Here is an 18,233-nt window from a genome sequence, read left to right on the forward strand (position 1 = left end):
GATCTAAAAACTAAAAAAACTTAATTTCATTCTGTCATCTTCCCCGAGAGAACAGTCTTCACTATTACCTTATAACCAAACTAGCAGACGATTTGTTCTGTGTAAATATTTCAACTCCGCAGATGATTAAAGTTCTGCGCTAGTCCCTATTGCACGTGTACTTTGCCAACACGTGGTTTATGCTCTTTGGTTTTCTTTACGATCCCGAACAAACAAAGATTATTTCCAATAAAATTATTCTTTTGACCGTATCGACCTGGTGCTGTTTGTGGCAGGTTACTAGCAGCAACATCCAACAGGTGTTACATTGCATTAAATATGGAAGTGCAGGATGTTGTATTTAAAATAGAAGAAGTAGAGCCTGGTGAAAATATAGTAACTGAACCAGACTCTGATGTCATTTCTGAGAACCAGACAGTACTTAGTGCAACCATGGAAAAGCCAGAGATGGATGAAAAGTCAACGGGAGAACCAGAATCTGGTAATCAGAAAGAGCAAGAAAACAGTGAAAATGGTAGTGGTGATAAAAATCTGGATCCATATGCTTACCTTAAACGACCTGAGTTTTCTTCTGAAAACTTTAAAATTGAAATCATGAATCTACCAAAATATTATGGTGCTGGGGTAAGTTGAAAATTTGATCAGTCTTGTTTCACTTTAATAATCTTTTAATTTTGGATAAACTATCTATCTTATTAGCACTTGAAAAAGTTTCTTCAAAAACAAGAAATCAATGCCAACAAAATGAAACTCATGAAAGGATACGTATTTGCTTCCTTTAGAAGTGAAAGTGAACGTGATATTGCAATGGAAAAATTAAAAGGTGTCACATACAAAGGCAATACTCTTGATGTCAAGGTATGTGCATGAAATATTAATTTAATGCATATCCAATATTCTAGTAACTGTATCTTGCCATTATAAATAGTTGGCAAAACCCATGCAAGACCCTCTTATAAAAAAGAGGAAAGCTGAAGCTGAAGCTGATCCTGAAAGACAGAAAAAAGCCAAGAATGAACTGAAGGGTGAACCAATTCCAATCGCTGAACAAATAACTAGGAAAACTGTGCCCTTTGCTGGCAAAACCTACTCAGAACAGCTTACCCTGAAACATCAAGATATGATGACTGTTTTGAAAAAACTAACGAAAGAAGTTCGAAATGCACATCAGCAAGCTGGTCATTTCATCCAAAAGAAAAAGGTAGCCCACGGTGCCATATGTGAGTTAGCTGAAATCATCCCATCGCCGGTTAGCGAAAAATACAGAAACAAGTGTGAATTTACTGTTGGTAATCGAACACATAACATTTTTAGACTACCTATAACTGAATAACTCGATTGTTTCTTTAGGCGTTAACCCTGAAACCGATGAATTAACATTGGGATTTCGCGTGAGCACATACAAAGAAGGCTCTTATGCTGTTGGCCCTGTTTCCCATTTGGCATTCATCTCCGACGCAATGAGAGAAATCGTTGGTGTTTTTGAAGCTCATTTTAGAGCATCCGGTCGTAAACCATATAATCCTGAAGACCATTCAGGTTTTTGGCGACAAGTACTTGTGCGCACCAATTTGGCAGGAGAAGTCTTAGCCGTCGTTCAAGTGCATCCGCAAAATCTTTCGGTCGAAGAATTAGAATCCGTCAAGAATGACCTGAAGAAGGTTGCTGAAGCCAACAAGGTCATTTCGCTCTATTTCGAAGCGGTTGGACCGAAAAAACCGGGAGAGGATCCGCCACTTGAGCATGTAATGGGCAGCACTCACTTGGTTGAGAAACTGTGCGGCCTCGAGTTCTCTATTTCTCCTCTTGCTTTTTTTCAGGTTCTCGAAAGTGAAATAAGTTTTATTTGCTTTAGATTTTATTCGTCTTTTATCACTATCTTAGGTAAACACACTGGCAGCTGAGGTTCTTTTCAACAAAATAGCTGAAATAGCTGAAATAGATTCAAATACGAATATCCTCGATGTCTGTTGCGGCACTGGAACCATTGGTCTATCGTTGGCTAAAGTAAAACTTGGTTCATTTAATTTTTGCCTGCAGTTGCCTAGAAAGATTTGTGATTTCATAGAAATGCAGGCGTGTTTATGGGGTCGAATTAGTGGAAAGTGCAGTAGAGGACGCCAAGAAGAATGCCGAGAAGAATGGAATTACAAACTGCGTGTTTATCGCTGGGAAAGCAGAAGACGAAGTAAATAATTTATTAGATACCATGAAGAAAATTGATGCTGAAGAAGGCATAGAAGGTAGCAAGATAGTGGCAATTTTGGATCCTCCACGGGCTGGACTGCGTAATTATATTATTTAACAACACGTGTCACGATACGTATTTCGACGTAACTGGAATTTTACTTCTAGATCGGAAATGCTGCCAGTTGCTACGCAGTGCAGAACGCATTGAAAGGTTTTTTTAAAGACTTAAAAAATTTGTATAAAATATAATATTTATGTAAATTTATATATCTTGTAATCCATTGTTAGGTTGATCTATATATCGTGCAATGCACAAGCCGCTATGAAATCATTTATCGACTTATGTCGAGCACAGTCAAATGCGTATGCAGGGATTCCATTCATTCCCGTCAAAGCTATGGCAGTGGACCTGTTTCCGGATACACCGCACTGCGAATTCATCTTGGTTTTGGAACGTTATCGACCCACTTGAAATATTTGAAGGCAATAGGTAAAAAAATACAATTTTTACTTGAACAATAAGAGTGTATACTTGAAAAAATTTACGAAGCTTCATCGTGAAGTACAACGTGATTTACAACGCACAGGAGAGACTAGATAGGCGACCTTACCGGGTCAAACCCATTTCTAATTAACACAGATTTAATTATTCAGAAAAGCTATCACCATTTAGTTGAGTTGACAGAACACTGAACGCGGAAAGTACAGAAAATACTTGATCATTCCATTTTGAGTGGTATTTTCACTGTGGCTGCTCCCAAACCGAGGCGACGTACTTGCATTGCTTGGACACAATGCCAGCGATTGGTGCGAGGATTAAATTTTTCGACCGTGTTAAGCAAATGAATGCCATCACAGCCACCGATAACGTATATCCTACCATTCCATACAGTTGTTCCAAATGAGCTGCGAGCCACGCTCATTGAAGTTAGCAACGTCCATTGATTAGTAAGCGGATCGTAACGCTCCATGGAGCGCAACCACGAAATTCCATTAAACCCACCTATAACGTAAAGGAAGGAGCCAACAGTAGCAACTCCACAATACGCTCGCGCTTCGTGCATCGGCGCGATAGTGATCCAACGTTGCAGAGCTGGATCGTAGCACTCAACTGAGGAAAGAAATTTTTCTTCATTCTGCTGTTTTCCACCTAAAACGGGACACACTCTTCTTACTATTCCGAATGGCACTAAGCAGAAAACTTTTTCTTACCAAGGCCGCCGACTGCATATAGTAAACAATTAAGGGACGTGACGCCATGGTGTGCACGATGTAGTTGCATTGGAGGAAGTGATTCCCACATGTTAAAACGTTCCTCGTATATCTAAAGGTAATTCGGAGTTGCATCTAACAAGGGTGGCAGGTTGACAAGGGTTTATTTATCTTACCCAGGCTCGCTTTTCAATGCCTTGTTCGCTGCGGCCCCCAGATACGCATAGAACTTGATTAGGAAGCGCAGCTCCACTCCCGTGAATGCCAATAGGTAAAGGGGCGAGAGAAATCCACTCATTCGACTGAACGCTGTAGAACTCGCAAGAATCGATCAGCTTCCCTCCACAAATTCCACCTAGATTTGATTTAGCATAATAATTCCTCCCATCTGACGAGCAAAACCGAAATATTTTACCAATAATAAATATTGTATAGTCAGCACTGCAGAAAGCAGGAAAAATTCTCTGCGTTCGCATGGGAGGCATAACTTGCGTTGGATTGGGAATTCCGGAAAGTGCTACCGCTGTTGGGATGGAACATCGCCATCCATCGTATCCTAATGTATAGCATTCCATCGAGTTCAGTACAAAGCCGTTAGACTCTCCTCCCAAAGCCACGATCACCTGATTTGAAGACGTTAGCGCGCTATAATTTTATAATTATATGAGCTTTACTTCTTGTTCGTAAGAATGTCGAGTCTTCTTTGAATGTGTAACTTGATATTGTGGAGTTTTGGAACAAGGACTGTCGCATCGCTGCGAGAGAATTTTGTCAACTGCCATTTTGAAATCGCCACCTAGGATGGCGGTCTCATTAAACTGTGCTTCAGATGTAAAACCCTTCGAGTAATCAAACAAGTTAACGAATATCTTAAGATAAGGTCCAAATTGTGAAGGTTGCTACCGAGTCTCGTAGCCGCCTTAGCAGAAGTTCTGAATTTACAACTACGAGTAATTTCTCCGCCGGTACTTGCCAAACATCAATTTCGGATACGAGGGAGGAGAGAAACTGAAGTCTCTCGCCAGGTTGGTGTTCTACCCATTTCATCACCGTCTGCAAGATTGTCATTGTTATCTGTACTACTTGAACATAATGCTTAATCAACCTCCAAAAGCTCTCCTTCCCCTGCAGTGTTTAGTAGAGGGGATTGCAAAATTCCTTTAAGCTCACTGAACGGTAGCTGGAGAAGTTCTTCTTCCTTAACAACGTGACGGAAATGTTCTAAGGTATACCGTTTAGCGTTAGCAGCCAGCTCCTGGCAGTTCCGTGATTTTGCACTCAGGTAAATGCCAATACAGTTGGAAGCATTCATTTGTGAACGCAAGTATTGACAGCACAGATTTTGAAGAGAATTTATTTGCAGGAAATCAGCAGCAACAAGAAAATCACTTATATTTTTCTCAGTAATCTGCAAATGAAATAAAATTGTAGAATAAGCTTGCAAAATAATGTTCTTTTAATGTACCTGGATCTCAGCTGTGTAAATGAAGTTCAAAATCTGCTCAAGAATGCCTGATTCAATATCGTGTAACACAATTTTGCTCTGCTCACTTTCAAGAAATTTGAGGCCATTCCCAGTTCCAGAAAACATAGCTCTGGTCACACAAAACAGACACCAAGGTCAAGACAACTATTGAGTCAAACCAAGTTGCCAAGAGCTAAAGACCGAAAGTATGGTGAGACAGCTGCAAGGACAACTCGTTGAGCTGAATGTTCTGAATCTCCTGTAACAAGGACAACATCACATAGCAGACCAGATGTGCGTAAGTAATTTAATCCATCCATCAAGACAGTGGGGAACACAGCATCTCTTAAGTCCCAAAAGTCAACCTGTTGACCTTCATTATCTTGATCAGGGGCTGAAATTAAGTTAAGGCATTAACCAAAATATGATTGATAAATTCATTCATATGTTAAATTTACTTGAGTTGACTGTAGGATTTGCCTGTTGAACACTGACGCAGCACACATTGCAGTTCCTGATTCCTTGATCATTTCCCAGCATGGCCACTTTACCTCCAGGTGATTCAAATGTATCAAGGACATGCACAGCAATAAATTTTACCCCAAAAAAAAAGAGAAACAGCTTTAAAAAACTGTTGAAATTACAGTGCTGTAGTTAGTCCGCCACTATGCTAGGCCATAGAAAAATTTTACGAAGCTTCCCAAAGTGCAACGTTTTGCTACGCATCAAACAAAAGTTTTGTTTGTACACATTCCAAATTGCCAAACGTGAATGGCCAAAGCAGAGATTAAGTGCGCGACTGGGGGTTCCACGGTCAGCTTGAGTAGTAGAATGCGGAGTTTACGCACAGTATCGCTGTGTTTTAGTAAGGGTGCGCGAGGAGCGTTTTTTCTAATGCTATGGTTAAGTTTCGGGGCTAGCTTGTTGAAGTGTCGATTTGATATGCTTGGGAATGCGACAGTGGACCCCCCGACACCAGCCCCCACCCCTACCCCCCCGACACCAGACCCCCCCGACATTGTTCCCCCACTATTTGGAATGGGGGGCTGGTGTCGCACAGGAAGGCGACACCAGCCCCCCCCCCAAAAAAAAATGCGCAGGGGGCTGGTGTCGGTGAAGCACACGACACCAGCCCCCCCTCGTGAAATCCGTTCAAGTTAAGGGGGGCTGGTGTCGTGTGCTTCACCGACACCGGTACGAATCTTCACCGGTACGAATCATTCGAGATAAGACTCCGAACCAGTACATGGCCTTAGTTCTTTTCCGTAGTCAGGTAAACCTACTCATCGGCTCTTTACACAGCCGTCCTTTATTTTGTAATATTCAGGAAGAGGCTGATAAGTGTTACACTTATTTACGTGATGTGCTTGACTTTTGCTTATTTGTTTTTTAGGTAATATGAACGACAACCCAGCCAAGTGACTATAAATGTTCCTCTCCATATTGTGTCGATTTACTGACTCTTCTTGTTTGTTTTTTATCTCATTACCGCACCTTGGTTTAATCAAAATTGTACCTTGCAGGACAAAAATAAAAGATATTTCAAAAAATTAATTCGATTACAGAACAATTTAGTTTTTAGTAGGATGCGAACTAATTTCGCATGGAAACAAATAAGTTTTTGAAGAATGAATAACCTTGAAATCATTTCTACCTTCGACGCATAGGGCCTACCTTTTGGCTCTATTACACTGACCGGTATCGGAATAAGGGTTGAAACGGTTAACAACTAACAAGCTCTGGGGTTAGATGGGATCCCTTCAGACACCACAGACTGTGGAAGATGCCTCCATGCCTGCCAACTGGCTTGGGCTGGTATCCTGCCCAAGCCAGTTCGCTTTTGGTTTTCGTGCTGTATGGTTGTCTATGAACAGTTCTTTAGTGCTGGTTTTTAAGTTTTTAGTGGCGATGGCGGAAGCGGTCGAAGAAGTACGCCAACATATTAGAGTGACTGTTGTTCCTGGTACACGGAAGAATTCCTATAGATACAATACCGAATGTGGATTTATTTTTTACAAAAAAGACATGAGGTTAGTTAATATTTAACTTTAAAGGTTATTTAAGTGACTAACAATAATTTACCCTTTAGAGGAGATATACTACGCCTTGAGTGTATTAACCGAAAGATTGGCTGCCACTGCAAAATTACAATGCGTGATGGAGTTTTTACCCAAAATGGTGCGCATAATCATGATGCCCAGTTTGAGGAACAGCATCGGGCAGCGGCAGTAAATGAGTGTTTAGACTTGGCTCGGGCTCCTGGAATGGGACGGCAAGGGCCAAAGAGGATTGTCGAGATAGCTCGCTCTGTTCATCGTGAAGCAAGAATTGCTTTGAATCCTGCGCTAGAGCGAAGAATCCAGCGGGAGAAGAGAAGCAACCAGCCACTCCCACCTACATCGATCGACGACATGATGGAATCCATGGCGTATCACCCTGTTTTCAAGTAAGAAATTCAACATATCATTTGTGAACAAAACTAATAATTTCTTTTGTTTAGAGAAACTATTCGTGGTGACCTTTTCTTTCACGGAACTGTCCGTTCCGATGAAGACGACGACGTCCCCGGGGTTGGCTTGATTTTCTATAATTTCTATAATCCTTCATTTTATATAATTACATAGATGCTTTTAATTTAATTTAGTTACCTGCTGAGGACGAAGCTGCGGAAGACGAGCTCAACGAAGAGGAAGCTCCCGAAGATAGACAAGGTGATGTCTCTAATGAGGATATTGCAGATGTTCCTTTCGGTCACGGTCGACAACGATTCCGTGCAGGTGTGCGCCTCACTGAACGCCAACGCAGAGCAATGGAAAGAAGGAATCGGGCAGCAGCACGGCATAACCGCCGTGAAATTTTTGAAAATCTGCCTCCGCGAAATGAGACTCCCCCACCGGTCTCTCCAACTCCGGATTCTCCTCCGGCTCGTCTGGATTCTCCGGAAAGATCACCAATCCGTCCACAGACTCCGGACACTCATTTTCGCTCGATGGCTTCTCCAGCTGGCCTAATGTCCGCAGATACTTCTCCACGCCAGGTACGCCAACGGCATCGGAAAAAATATCTCCGAATTCGTCCGTTGCGGAGCATTCAGCATGACCCTGAGAAAATACTGGAACAACGGCTTTTAGCACTACGTGCTAATAGGGTTAGAGAACATGATGAACCCCGTGTTCTGATACGCGAAGAAATTGTGGACCATCAAAGGAGAGCTGTAGCCCGAAATCCCTCTCCACCAAATATTTAATGTTGTTGATAAGTGTTAATGCTAACGTGTTTACGTAAATTTCAATGTTTATTGAACCCAGATTTTAAAAAGAACTACAAAGAGCTACCATTCGCCATACAGTGCTTCAAAATTGTTTGTCAGTGTCAGTTGTGGCATGCCTGAATATTACAAAATAAAGGACGGCTGTGTAAAGAGCCGATGAGTAGGTTTACCTGACGACGGAAAAGAACTAAGGCCATGTACTGGTTCGGAGTCTTATCTCGAATGATTCGTACCCTTCTGATGCCAGGACAACATGGAGCTAGAAAATTGAGTAGATCATGACAGCTGAGCCAAACAGGAATGGCCAGCATGCAAATCATTTGGCTACGAGGCACATCCATTTCCAAAGATGTCATGTGACTATAGTAAAATAAAATAGGATTAGCTTTAAGGTCATTGAATAACACTTAATAACTTTCTTTTCTTTATAGAAATGTAGGATAGCCTGTACCTTCTCTACAAATGGGTTGCCAGAGAAGAAGCTCAGTTGGTCCCTATTGCTGACAACTTTCTTACGGTCTGCCAAGTCAGAATAAGAGCTTTCAGAGACGGACATCTCCCCATCACCAGTGGCAGAAGACAGTGCCAGAGAAGGTTCCTTGCTTGTACTTGGAATTTCTTGGTCAAATGAGCTCTTGTTGCACAATGTTCTAACTTTACGAGTCTCAAGAGATTTTTTATTTTTGCCTTTAGATATTTCCTAAATAATATGATTATTATCATAATGTCTAATTATATAAAAATAAAAAATAATACCCAGGGTCCAGTCCCCATGTTGTCATTTTCATAAGTCACCATTTCAATGGTTTGTAATTCTCTTTTGCCTCTACCCTTACTCGCCCTTTCTCTTTCCCAAGTTTCTGCTTCAGGCAGCCTCTCCTCTGACTTTTCTTTTGAGCTGGCTTCCAGGCTAAGTACTGAGGAGCTATTCATAAAAAGTAAGTTAACTAAGAGTGAAAATATCGAACAATAAGTGACGTGATCAAAAGTTTACCCAAGTAGGCAAGATCCTTAGGGACGATTGAATCACCTCCTTGTTCGAGACGGAATGCGCACAGAGAAACAGACATGCCATAAACATGATCTCTGGATTTGATCAAAGATGCAGAAAGGTGTACAGGATTTTATTTCAAGAAACAAAGCCAACTTTTGCGATAGAAGCGAGGTAGGAAAATGTCGACAAGCCACGGCAACTGAAACAAAAACAAAACAAATAGTGTGACATCTAGCGTGGAAACTGTCAAGCGCTTGAGCAATTTTCTAATTTTTTCTGCAGTTCTGCTAGTTCATGTGCTAGTTGAACTGAAATACGATTCCCCATTTTCCCGAATAAAACTTGAGTATCCTAATCACTGGGTGCAGGCAAACAAAATGATGACATAAGAACCGTCATGCCTTGTTAAAAGGCTTACAAAACTACACATATCAGCAGAGGATATCCTTTATATTATTCGTAAACTTGAACGAATTTAAAAAGAAGGGGGGGGGGGCTGGTGTCGGTGAAGCACACGACACCAGCCCCCCTTAACTTGAACGGATTTCACGAGGGGGCTGGTGTCGTGTGCTTCACCGACACCAGCCCCCCTGCGCATTTTTTTTTGGGGGCTAGTGTCGGGGTAGGGGTGGGGGCTGGTGTCGGGGGTCCACTGTCCGCATGCCGATATGCTTTATTGCTGTAAACGAACGGCAACTATATTTTATTTTCATCAGAACTTTAAAATTTTGCCGTGTATTTCCTTAGAAAATGCCATTTATTTGCAAAAAGACTTATTTTAAGACGTGGCGGCCTAGATAACCCGCTTTCGAACAACAAACTTGCATTAAAATTTTTTCTGTTTTTTGCTACCATTCTGCTTCGCGCCAGGAGAGGTAGATTCGGGGCCCGTGAAAAAGGTGGGCGACGTATGGTCTTCTTTATTTAGGTGTTGAACATCAGATGCCCCTATGGCTTCCTGCTGTTCCAGCGTGTATAACATCCTTAAGCCAGATTCAAGCCCTGGAAAAAGTTTCAGTTAATCAAGTAATTGGAAAATTAAATATTATATGGACCACTCACCAGGAGCGGAAATGGCCGTGTTGTCCTCCAAATGTAACTGGTTTATTGCTTCGTGGTTGCTTCTTAAGCTTGACTGAGACTTTATACCCATGTCCCTGAAGAACGATAATAATACTCGTAAATTAATATTAATTTAGTTGAGGTGTAAAAATTCTACTGGAGACCTATTGAAAGAACTATCATTGTCCATCGCTTCATTCCCACTCCACTCTGTTAATTCTGCCCATTCTGATTCTTCCCAGGGCGTACCGGGACCCACCTTGCTATGATCAAACTGAACAGCAGCTTTAACGCACATACTATGGAGATTGTGGCTTTGCTGTCTGAGGCGGTCGTTGTAACGAATCACTCGATTCGTATAGAAGTGATGAAGGTCTTTAACGCCATTCATGCCCACATCGTGCAAGGTTCTTTCCATCGCGTCCTGGCGACATAAAAATAACTTAATTGACAAAACCCAAAATTTAGAAATGGAACTTACTACAAATCCTGTGGACTGGCCTAATATCTCACGTTCTGTGTTTAGTTTTAACAGATTACAAAACTTCACAAGCATTTCTTCTGTTACACCAGCTAGGACTGACAGTACAGATTCTGTAGTGCTGTCAAATCCTTCGTGGGCACAAACCTGGTACATTGACCTGTGCAATATTTGCTGTACCCCTCGTCTTGTCAGTTTCATGGATGGATGCTGTTGAATGTGCTCCCTTACAGGTTTTGAAGGAACAGTGGGAATATGTTCTACATTGAATTTCTATAAATACAAGATTGCTAATTAGAAATAGATTATTCCTCACTCTTAAATTATTTTACTTTGTAAGATTTCTGTATCTGTTGAAGAATTTCTTGCATTTGCTTAGAGTACTGGACTAACTGGATGTTGTGTAGTGTGATAGGATCTGCTTCAAAGTATGATATGGGCATCCTGGAATGGAGAATGTTTTATCAATTAAATTTAAAATTTTTTTCGTAAGTCGGAGGTTTCCACTCACATCTGTGTTGTCATGACACTTTCAGCCTTGAAGTGTTTATTTGATGAACATGGCACAAATGCTTTACTAAGTTTTTCGATTTCATCGAAGCTCAATAAGTAAGGGCTGGTAAAATTGCTTGTTTCATCCAGAAATCCTCCCCACGGTTTTCCCTCCATATCAAAACCTCGAGTTCACGTCCCGATAACAACTTTCAAGTTTCAACCAAAACAAATTACAAATATACGGGTGATAGAGAAAGTCTTCTGCCAGTGTTGCCACTAGACTGAATACTTAGACTAATGGAATGTAAATTGTGAATTAATTTATAAACGACAGAAACATTTCCTGTTTAAAATAGGTAGCTACGTGGTGATGGCGTTTCTTCGTATAGTTTCTTAAGAATAAATTTGAAATCACCACGAAGTTGTAATTTATCTTCAGCTTATTTTGCACCGCTAACTTCCAGTGACGTCAGCTCAAAAGATGTCAGACTGTCGGCCATGACTGTTTTGTTGTGTTGACATTCTTGTTGAAATAATTTGTTGGTCTTTTAACGTAAATCCAAGTTTATCGTTCACATCGTTTTCGTATTGAAAACTCGTCCGATAGGACTCGAGCCACACAAAAATGTTGGGTCTATGGAAAGTCCGAGAAATTGCCGACAAAGTGTAATTATTTTGCAAAATATTTCATTGTTTGTGTACATTTTTGCAGTAATATCTGATTATTTCGATTAATTATTTATTTTTTATAGAACAAATGTTGTTATGAACTATACTGAAATTGAGGCCAAAGTAAGAGAAGCTACAAATGATGAAGCTTGGGGACCAACTGGTAAGTTCCATTAATGAATGAATTTTCCTTTTCACTTGAGCAGTCCAGTTTAGTTCTTGCATTATATTATTTTTCTTATCATTAGGGCAACTAATGCAAGAAGTTGCACAAGCAACATTTACTTATGAACAGTTTCCTGAAGTGATGGGTATGCTATGGAAACGAATGTTAGGTGAAAGGAAAAACTGGCGGCGAACCTATAAAGTAGGCTATAAAAAAAGTGTACAATAGTCTATGTTTTTATAACCAGATTATCTCTTACAGTCACTACTGTTATTAAATTACCTGATTAAAAATGGTTCTGAAAGAGTTGTCACATCTGCAAGAGAACACCTGTATGATTTGCGAGGTTTGGAGAACTATACCTGTGTGGATGAACAGGGCAAAGATCAGGGAGTCAACATTAGACACAAAGTGAAAGAAATGGTTGACTTCATTCAGGATGATGATAAACTGCGTGAAGAAAGGAAAAAGGCCAAAAAAAATAAAGATAAATATGTTGGCATGTCAAATGACACTCTGGGTATGGGAATGGGCTACAGGGGAGGAGGTGGTGGTGGAGGAGGAGCCAGTGGAGGAAGTGAGTTTTCTCCTGTTTGTGTTAAATTAAATTTTAGATCATGTCAGCAGCGTCTTCTTTTAAAGGTTGGGAAGAAGCTCCACGCCGCAGAAATGATGATTTCAGTGATTGGGATTCTAATCGCGGAAACGGTTCTTCAAGAAGGAAAAATGACGATGACAATTCGTCTGATATCAGGTATTATTTTTATTACTTTTCAGACTAATAAAAACTTATCTTTTAATGCACGTTTCAGTGCTGACGAAGCGACAGATCGACGAGACATTTCTTCTGGAATAGAATCCAAGCCAAGCGGTCGTTTTGGTGGCGAATTTCGTGACAGCGATGAGCCAATTAAACGTCAGGATAAAGAATTTAAATTTGATATCGATAAATCAAAGTCAACCAGTGCAAAATCTACGAAAAAAATTGATTTGGGTGCTGCAGCGTTTTACAAAGTAGAGCCCACCCCAGCCACCGCACCAGTATAAGTTTTACTTGGAAAATCAATTTGTCCTCTATTTAATACGATATCTATCTATAGAATCCTGTTACACAATCTACAAATGATAATGGCTCAAGTGATCTGTTAGCGGATGTATTCGGAAATCCCGGTAATGCCACAACAACGACAAGTAGCGCAGCTGCAAGTATTCTGGACGACTTTGATCCACGCGGAGTTGACAGTGGTGCAAATGGAGATTTTGGTGATTTTTCAAGTGCCTTCTCTTCCCAAGCAGCTCCACAAGCTTCTGCCAGGTAGGAATAAGATAAGGAAAAGCAGAAAAACAGCTGGTATTAACTGGATTTTTTCTGTTTATTCTAATTACAGCGACAGCTTCGCCAACTTTGGCGCTGTGTTCGATTCCACTATCACAGCTGCTCCCCAAGCTGCTACTCCAAGCCAAGATGCGTTTCTACTTGATGACCTGTTGGCACCAGCTCCTGCCGAACCATCTTCAAGTCCCTTCCATGCCTTTTCAACAAATGTTATGCCTCAAGGTAATCACTTAATGATTGGTTATCTATACCAGTAAGATCTGTTTTCAATCGAGAGCGGTAAAGACGGGTTAGCCTTGATTGTGTAATAGTCCCTGCGTCACTGGATGATGAACAAATTGACTCTAAGAAAGAACAGCATTTTATTACGTCCATTCCACCGAAAGCAGATGAAGACATTTGGAAAATCCAAGTGGGTCACCTGGTGAAGATGCTTGCGTCACGGAAGCTGAGAACGGATTGCCGCAAATCAGTGATTCAACTGGCTCGATTTCTTCCGGGCCCGCCGACGCCGCAAAAGCTCTCTCGTCTTGATACTCTCAGTGAAGAATGTCGCCAGTTTACATCGAACCATTATCGACCCATATTAGAAGCCATGCTAACTGTTGATCCTGAAGATGAAATGGTTTTCGGTTGGATGGAGACTGGTCCGGCTGAAGAAACGCTTCACGTTCTCATAGAATCAATTAAGGATCTGATGCCTAGTAAACGTCGGGACTCGTTGGTTCTTCTCGTAACTCACCTCGTCACATCGGACGCTTTCCTCTTCAGTTGTATAGCCCCATCGTTTGACCTTACCGACAGATGGCAGTGGGAGGAAGATTGGGTGAAGCCCGTCGCCAGTTTACCAGATGTGTTAGGAAATGTTTTGCAGAGATATTTACCTCTGCAACTGGCTCCTGCCGCTTACCATCGTTCCCTCGCTGTCCAACTAGCGCGTTGCTTGTTTATTCTGACTGAGGCCATGAAACATTCCATCAGCGTCAAGGTAGAGCCCTTAGCTGTGCTCGTAACCAGCCTGTGTGCCAAAGCTGCCCCGAATTACTTGCTGGAACCACTTATAAAGCTTATAAACAGCCTTACTCGAAACAACTTCATTGCTCGGAGACTTTGGTCGGCCCTGATGCGCTCACTAGACGATCGATGCCTTGAGCAAGTAGTAACGTACCTGTCGAAATGGTCTGAATCGCCAGCGACATTTAAACGACTCCTGGGAGTTTCTCAGTTCCCGCTCGAAGATCGCTGGCAGCGTTTGCTCTGCTCCAAACTTCTACTGCTACGTGGATTGACCTGTCCGAGAGTCGGTCGTAACATTCTAACATTTCTGGCAGACGACTCGGAGACTTTACTGAAAGTCACCATCACCCTACTTTCACTATGGAGTGAGAAGAACGCCCTACTTCTTACGTCACCGGAACAGCACGAATTTATTACCAAATGTCTTGTCATTGCATTCAATTTTCTACCGCCGGAACAGCTGACAACGCAAAGGGTCGAATTACACCGGATGTTGAGAGAAGGTGTAAACCATCACTTAGAATCACCCCAAGTTGCGGTCAGAATTCTTGGCATGTTTGTGGCCGAAGTTTGCACCAGGCGTATTCATCCGGAAGGCCCTACGCTGGAATTCAACTACGATAAATCTGAACCATCTGTCATGGAACTCCAAAATCTGCTCAGCCCTCAGGAAGAAAAGGAATGTGAAATTGAAGATTTCGAAACAGTGTTGGGAAAAACGCAGGAAGTTGGCAACGCACATAATTACAGATCCCCTAAACAACCGCCCGCGCCAATAGTAAAACCAACTTCCGATTCAAAAGAAATCGAAGAACCCGCGTCTGAAGAGGCCCTTGATAGCGACGACGATTTGGAACCGTATGACATGTCCGAAGATACTGTCGAATCAAAATTTGAAGCTCCCTGTTATATTCGTGATCTCATGGATATGCTGGGCAACAGTCAAAGCGAAACGGAAGAATACGAAAAACTGATTTTGGCTCTTGAAGTCAGCGAAGAAATCATTCGGCAGCAATTACCACGAGAGCATCCGTCACTCGCCGGGCAGCTCTTGGCCGTCCTAATTCATCTTCAAGACAAGTTTTCCATTCCTGATTTCGTTGGGTTGCGTAGAAGGGCAATGATAGCCGTTTGCGTTTCGCAGCCGATCGATTCGGCCCAGTTTCTGACTGGTGAATTCTACCAAACTAATTACTCTGTGGTCCAAAGACTAGATATGCTCCATGTCATTAGTGCCACTGTCCAGGAACTCTCTTGGCGACCTGATTCCAATAGTTCGTGCATTGGAAACGAGATATCTGAGAAAAAAGTTGTTCCAGACAGCCAAGACTGGCGTCTGATAGTTTCACGTAGAATTGAGTCGAATACGCGTCGGTTCTCTTCGAATGATCGACGTATGCCGTTGAAATACCAGAATAGTTTTAGTTCCCTAGCTGGGCACTTTTTCTTCCCGCTGGCTGAAAAGTTGGACCGCTGTCTCGTTCATTTAAGTTTAATGGACCAAGATTTCGTTTTGCTTTCGTCCCTTATTCGTACGCTGACAACCATATTGCATTGCACGGGGCCAGTGCCGTTGACGGAAAGAATGGCTCGCACCCTAGTCGATATGATCTGGTTTCTACGTTTGCATCGCGAGCCCAGCGTTCGTGAAGCCTCCCTCACGGCATTTATTCAATGTTTGTTGTCCGTCAGCAATCACCAGCTAATGGCTAATCACGCTTTGGAAATTGTGGATTGGAAAGATTGGTTGGTTGAAGCAATGGAACAAGACCCGTCAACTCAAGTCCGTTCGCTTGCGCAGAATGCATTGTCTCTGCTGGCCCACCTCCTGAATACATGAACCGTTACATTTGGTGTTTGTAACACCCCCGTATCAAGAAAGGAAATCTTCAATACAATGTCGATTGTAGTCAATGAATGCGATATTCTTATTTGTCTCTTCTTTTTTTTTTTTCTCTTTGTTTTTTTGTGTCTTTTTTCGATTGCAGGTTCTTCGCTTCAGCCGGTGTCCCTCCTAGCGTATCCGACTGCACGCCCTCAAGCTCCGTTGGCACCGTCACAACCCAATGTAGGTTGGCGATATATTTAAAAGAACAAAAGCCACTTTATTTTATTTTCATTTTGCGGAAACGAATGCTAACCGTATTCGTTGCTAAACTGTTAAAACTGTTTTCCATGTCAAAACCTTTGATCTGCATTTTTTTGCTGTAGTCCTTTGTGTGTGTATGTGTGTGTATTTTTCTCACAGTGTACATTTGTTTTTCGCGTCATCTCTGGGAGAGTGGAGCAAAGGTCAGAGTTAATAAACCTTGCGCTCTCACACACACACACACACAGAGACACAATTCGAGTTGCTACGTGTTTGTTCTCCTAATATGCTAATTTTAATGCGGTTCGCTGTGTATGTGAACGTGTATACGTGTTAGTTTCCTATGTAATTTCCTTATGGCTTGATTGCAGAGAATGGGGGGAGTCAACTCTGGAAGGACCTGGAGCGACGTTGGCGGGCTGAATATCAACATTGACAACCTCTCGTTGACAGGCAAGCCGAGGAACAATGCGCCATCGATGAACCAGTTGGCAAATTCAGGACCGACGTCGCCTCAGCCTATGCTCATTACCAATGCGGCTCCAGCCTCGATGCCTTTCATGCCGCATGGCATGGTGGCACCTATGCCGATGATGAACATGAACCCTCGGCCGATGGGTATTGCATCCCCAATGGCTCCCAATCCTTACGTTGGCGGCGCAAACATGAGCGGATTCACCAACAATCCAGCGATGATGCCTACCATGTTGGCTAGCCCCAACGGAGTCGCTCCACACGTTAGCACACCATTCCATCCTGCCTTTGGCAAATAAAAATTCATTTTTTTCCGTTTCTTTTCAAAAGTTTAAGTTCTTCCTCGTTAGCATCAACCCGATTTTTCTTTCTTAATTTCTTCTTTAAAAAACATGAAAGAACAGTGATCGCCTTATACCTTTGTTCCTCTAAATTTTTTTTTTTTAAATTACCGATGTCTTTTTCGATAGTTCTTGTCGAAAAAAATTTTTTTTCAGAACTATTTTATATCCAATTGTGGGTCGCAGAATTTGAGATTACATGCAGTTTGTAGACACCACACACACACACACACACGTAATTCAAACCAATATCCTGATTGTTTTTCTTGTTTTTTCTTTTCTTTTCTGGGTTCTTAATCTGAATATATAATATGTTAAAAATAATAATGGGAGCAAGAAAGGTGTTGGGTGTGTGTGACATGACACAATTGCCTTAATTATTATTATTTCCCCCCTCTATTCTGTTCATAACCGGTTGGGAAAATCCGTTGTATGTTTCCCCCTTTCCAATGTTGTGTTTTTCATCTCCACAGATGTAAACGAAAAACAGAGATTTTTACATGTTTAGCCGAGCTCAGTACTTCAGAGAAAAAGGAATGACGATTTTCCGAGAGGATTCCCTACAATTGATAAAACTGGTAGCTATAATAATGTAAAGTTGTGAATGTATTGTTATCTAGCATCACGAGGAAAGTTTGAAAAAAAAAAAATGAGTTGTCTTCTCTACGATTCTGTTATTCGGCGCATTGATGGCAAATAAAATGAAATAATCAGAATAAATGGCGAAATTTATATCCATGTTGTATTACGGCAATACTTTGGTTGCACAATAAACATTGGTGATTGAACATTTTCTTGGTGTCGAGTAAGTTTTATTCTTTTTTATCAGAGACATGATTTGAAACATCACATAAGCATGATTCACAAGTTAATTTGAGTCATTTAAATAAATTAGCATACATTAACTGAAACAAACAAAGTACATTTTTGAAAAGGCAATGAAGCCTAATTTAAATATTTAAATTTGTTTG

General features: G+C 41.5%; 6 protein-coding genes across 12 annotated transcripts; 3 read left to right on the forward strand and 3 right to left on the reverse strand.

The window, feature by feature from the left end:
- The first annotated feature begins 86 nt into the window (after nucleotides 1-86).
- Nucleotides 87-2,709, forward strand: LOC116932699 (tRNA (uracil-5-)-methyltransferase homolog A). Its single transcript, XM_032940529.2, has 8 exons — nucleotides 87-624; nucleotides 700-858; nucleotides 929-1,289; nucleotides 1,351-1,820; nucleotides 1,885-2,007; nucleotides 2,069-2,288; nucleotides 2,356-2,401; nucleotides 2,479-2,709. The coding sequence occupies exons 1-8, from the start codon at nucleotides 319-321 to the stop codon at nucleotides 2,660-2,662; spliced, it is 1,869 nt and encodes a 622-aa protein (XP_032796420.2). The 5' UTR covers nucleotides 87-318; the 3' UTR covers nucleotides 2,663-2,709.
- LOC116932698 (kelch-like protein 28) lies at nucleotides 2,695-5,803 on the reverse strand. The gene is made up of 10 exons (XM_032940528.2): nucleotides 5,326-5,803; nucleotides 5,069-5,261; nucleotides 4,868-4,997; nucleotides 4,508-4,810; nucleotides 4,306-4,455; nucleotides 4,077-4,241; nucleotides 3,818-4,025; nucleotides 3,579-3,757; nucleotides 3,403-3,514; nucleotides 2,695-3,340 (listed from the first exon to the last, which is right to left on the reverse strand). The coding sequence occupies exons 1-10, from the start codon at nucleotides 5,405-5,407 to the stop codon at nucleotides 2,910-2,912; spliced, it is 1,953 nt and encodes a 650-aa protein (XP_032796419.2). The 5' UTR covers nucleotides 5,408-5,803; the 3' UTR covers nucleotides 2,695-2,909.
- An 813-nt stretch (nucleotides 5,804-6,616) lies between these two features.
- LOC116932701 lies at nucleotides 6,617-8,114 on the forward strand. Its single transcript, XM_032940531.2, has 4 exons — nucleotides 6,617-6,897; nucleotides 6,957-7,313; nucleotides 7,368-7,437; nucleotides 7,512-8,114. Exons 1-4 carry the CDS (start codon nucleotides 6,617-6,619, stop codon nucleotides 8,112-8,114), a joined length of 1,311 nt encoding a protein of 436 aa, XP_032796422.2.
- LOC116934253 (BRCA1-associated protein) lies at nucleotides 6,713-9,634 on the reverse strand. Of its 4 annotated transcripts, none has more exons than XR_006652216.1 (8): nucleotides 9,133-9,634; nucleotides 8,895-9,063; nucleotides 8,590-8,838; nucleotides 8,309-8,498; nucleotides 7,516-7,979; nucleotides 7,387-7,451; nucleotides 6,950-7,303; nucleotides 6,713-6,846 (listed from the first exon to the last, which is right to left on the reverse strand). XR_006652216.1 is itself a non-coding variant. In XM_045180222.1 (4 exons), exons 2-4 carry the CDS (start codon nucleotides 8,934-8,936, stop codon nucleotides 8,240-8,242), a joined length of 582 nt encoding a protein of 193 aa, XP_045036157.1. In that variant the 5' UTR covers nucleotides 8,937-9,063; nucleotides 9,133-9,626; the 3' UTR covers nucleotides 8,144-8,239. The 4 variants fall into 4 exon arrangements, 2 of the variants coding, with proteins under 2 accessions (XP_045036157.1, XP_045036158.1); XR_006652215.1 differs by having other exon boundaries at nucleotides 7,387-7,460; nucleotides 9,133-9,633; XM_045180222.1 differs by lacking the exons at nucleotides 6,713-6,846; nucleotides 6,950-7,303; nucleotides 7,387-7,451; nucleotides 7,516-7,979 and having other exon boundaries at nucleotides 8,144-8,498; nucleotides 8,558-8,838; nucleotides 9,133-9,626.
- A 217-nt stretch (nucleotides 9,635-9,851) lies between these two features.
- LOC116932704 lies at nucleotides 9,852-11,464 on the reverse strand. The gene is made up of 6 exons (XM_032940534.2): nucleotides 11,187-11,464; nucleotides 11,008-11,119; nucleotides 10,676-10,948; nucleotides 10,359-10,618; nucleotides 10,195-10,289; nucleotides 9,852-10,134 (listed from the first exon to the last, which is right to left on the reverse strand). Exons 1-6 carry the CDS (start codon nucleotides 11,342-11,344, stop codon nucleotides 9,959-9,961), a joined length of 1,074 nt encoding a protein of 357 aa, XP_032796425.2. The 5' UTR covers nucleotides 11,345-11,464; the 3' UTR covers nucleotides 9,852-9,958.
- Nucleotides 11,465-11,601: 137 nt separating this feature from the next.
- Nucleotides 11,602-18,050, forward strand: LOC116932703 (clathrin interactor 1). 4 transcript variants are annotated; one of them, XM_032940533.2, is made up of 10 exons: nucleotides 11,602-11,836; nucleotides 11,923-12,002; nucleotides 12,088-12,206; nucleotides 12,267-12,582; nucleotides 12,648-12,759; nucleotides 12,818-13,046; nucleotides 13,106-13,320; nucleotides 13,394-13,563; nucleotides 16,347-16,426; nucleotides 16,819-18,050. In XM_032940533.2, the coding sequence occupies exons 1-10, from the start codon at nucleotides 11,796-11,798 to the stop codon at nucleotides 17,218-17,220; spliced, it is 1,764 nt and encodes a 587-aa protein (XP_032796424.2). In that variant the 5' UTR covers nucleotides 11,602-11,795; the 3' UTR covers nucleotides 17,221-18,050. The 4 variants fall into 4 exon arrangements, with proteins under 4 accessions (XP_032796424.2, XP_032796423.2, XP_045036159.1 ...); XM_032940532.2 differs by lacking the exons at nucleotides 16,347-16,426; nucleotides 16,819-18,050 and adding an exon at nucleotides 13,653-16,276; XM_045180224.1 differs by lacking the exons at nucleotides 16,347-16,426; nucleotides 16,819-18,050 and adding an exon at nucleotides 13,728-16,276.
- The last annotated feature ends 183 nt before the right edge of the window (nucleotides 18,051-18,233 follow it).

Source organism: Daphnia magna, linkage group LG10 (assembly GCF_020631705.1).
Source record: "Daphnia magna isolate NIES linkage group LG10, ASM2063170v1.1, whole genome shotgun sequence".
Classification (NCBI taxonomy): Eukaryota; Metazoa; Arthropoda; class Branchiopoda; order Diplostraca; family Daphniidae; genus Daphnia; species Daphnia magna.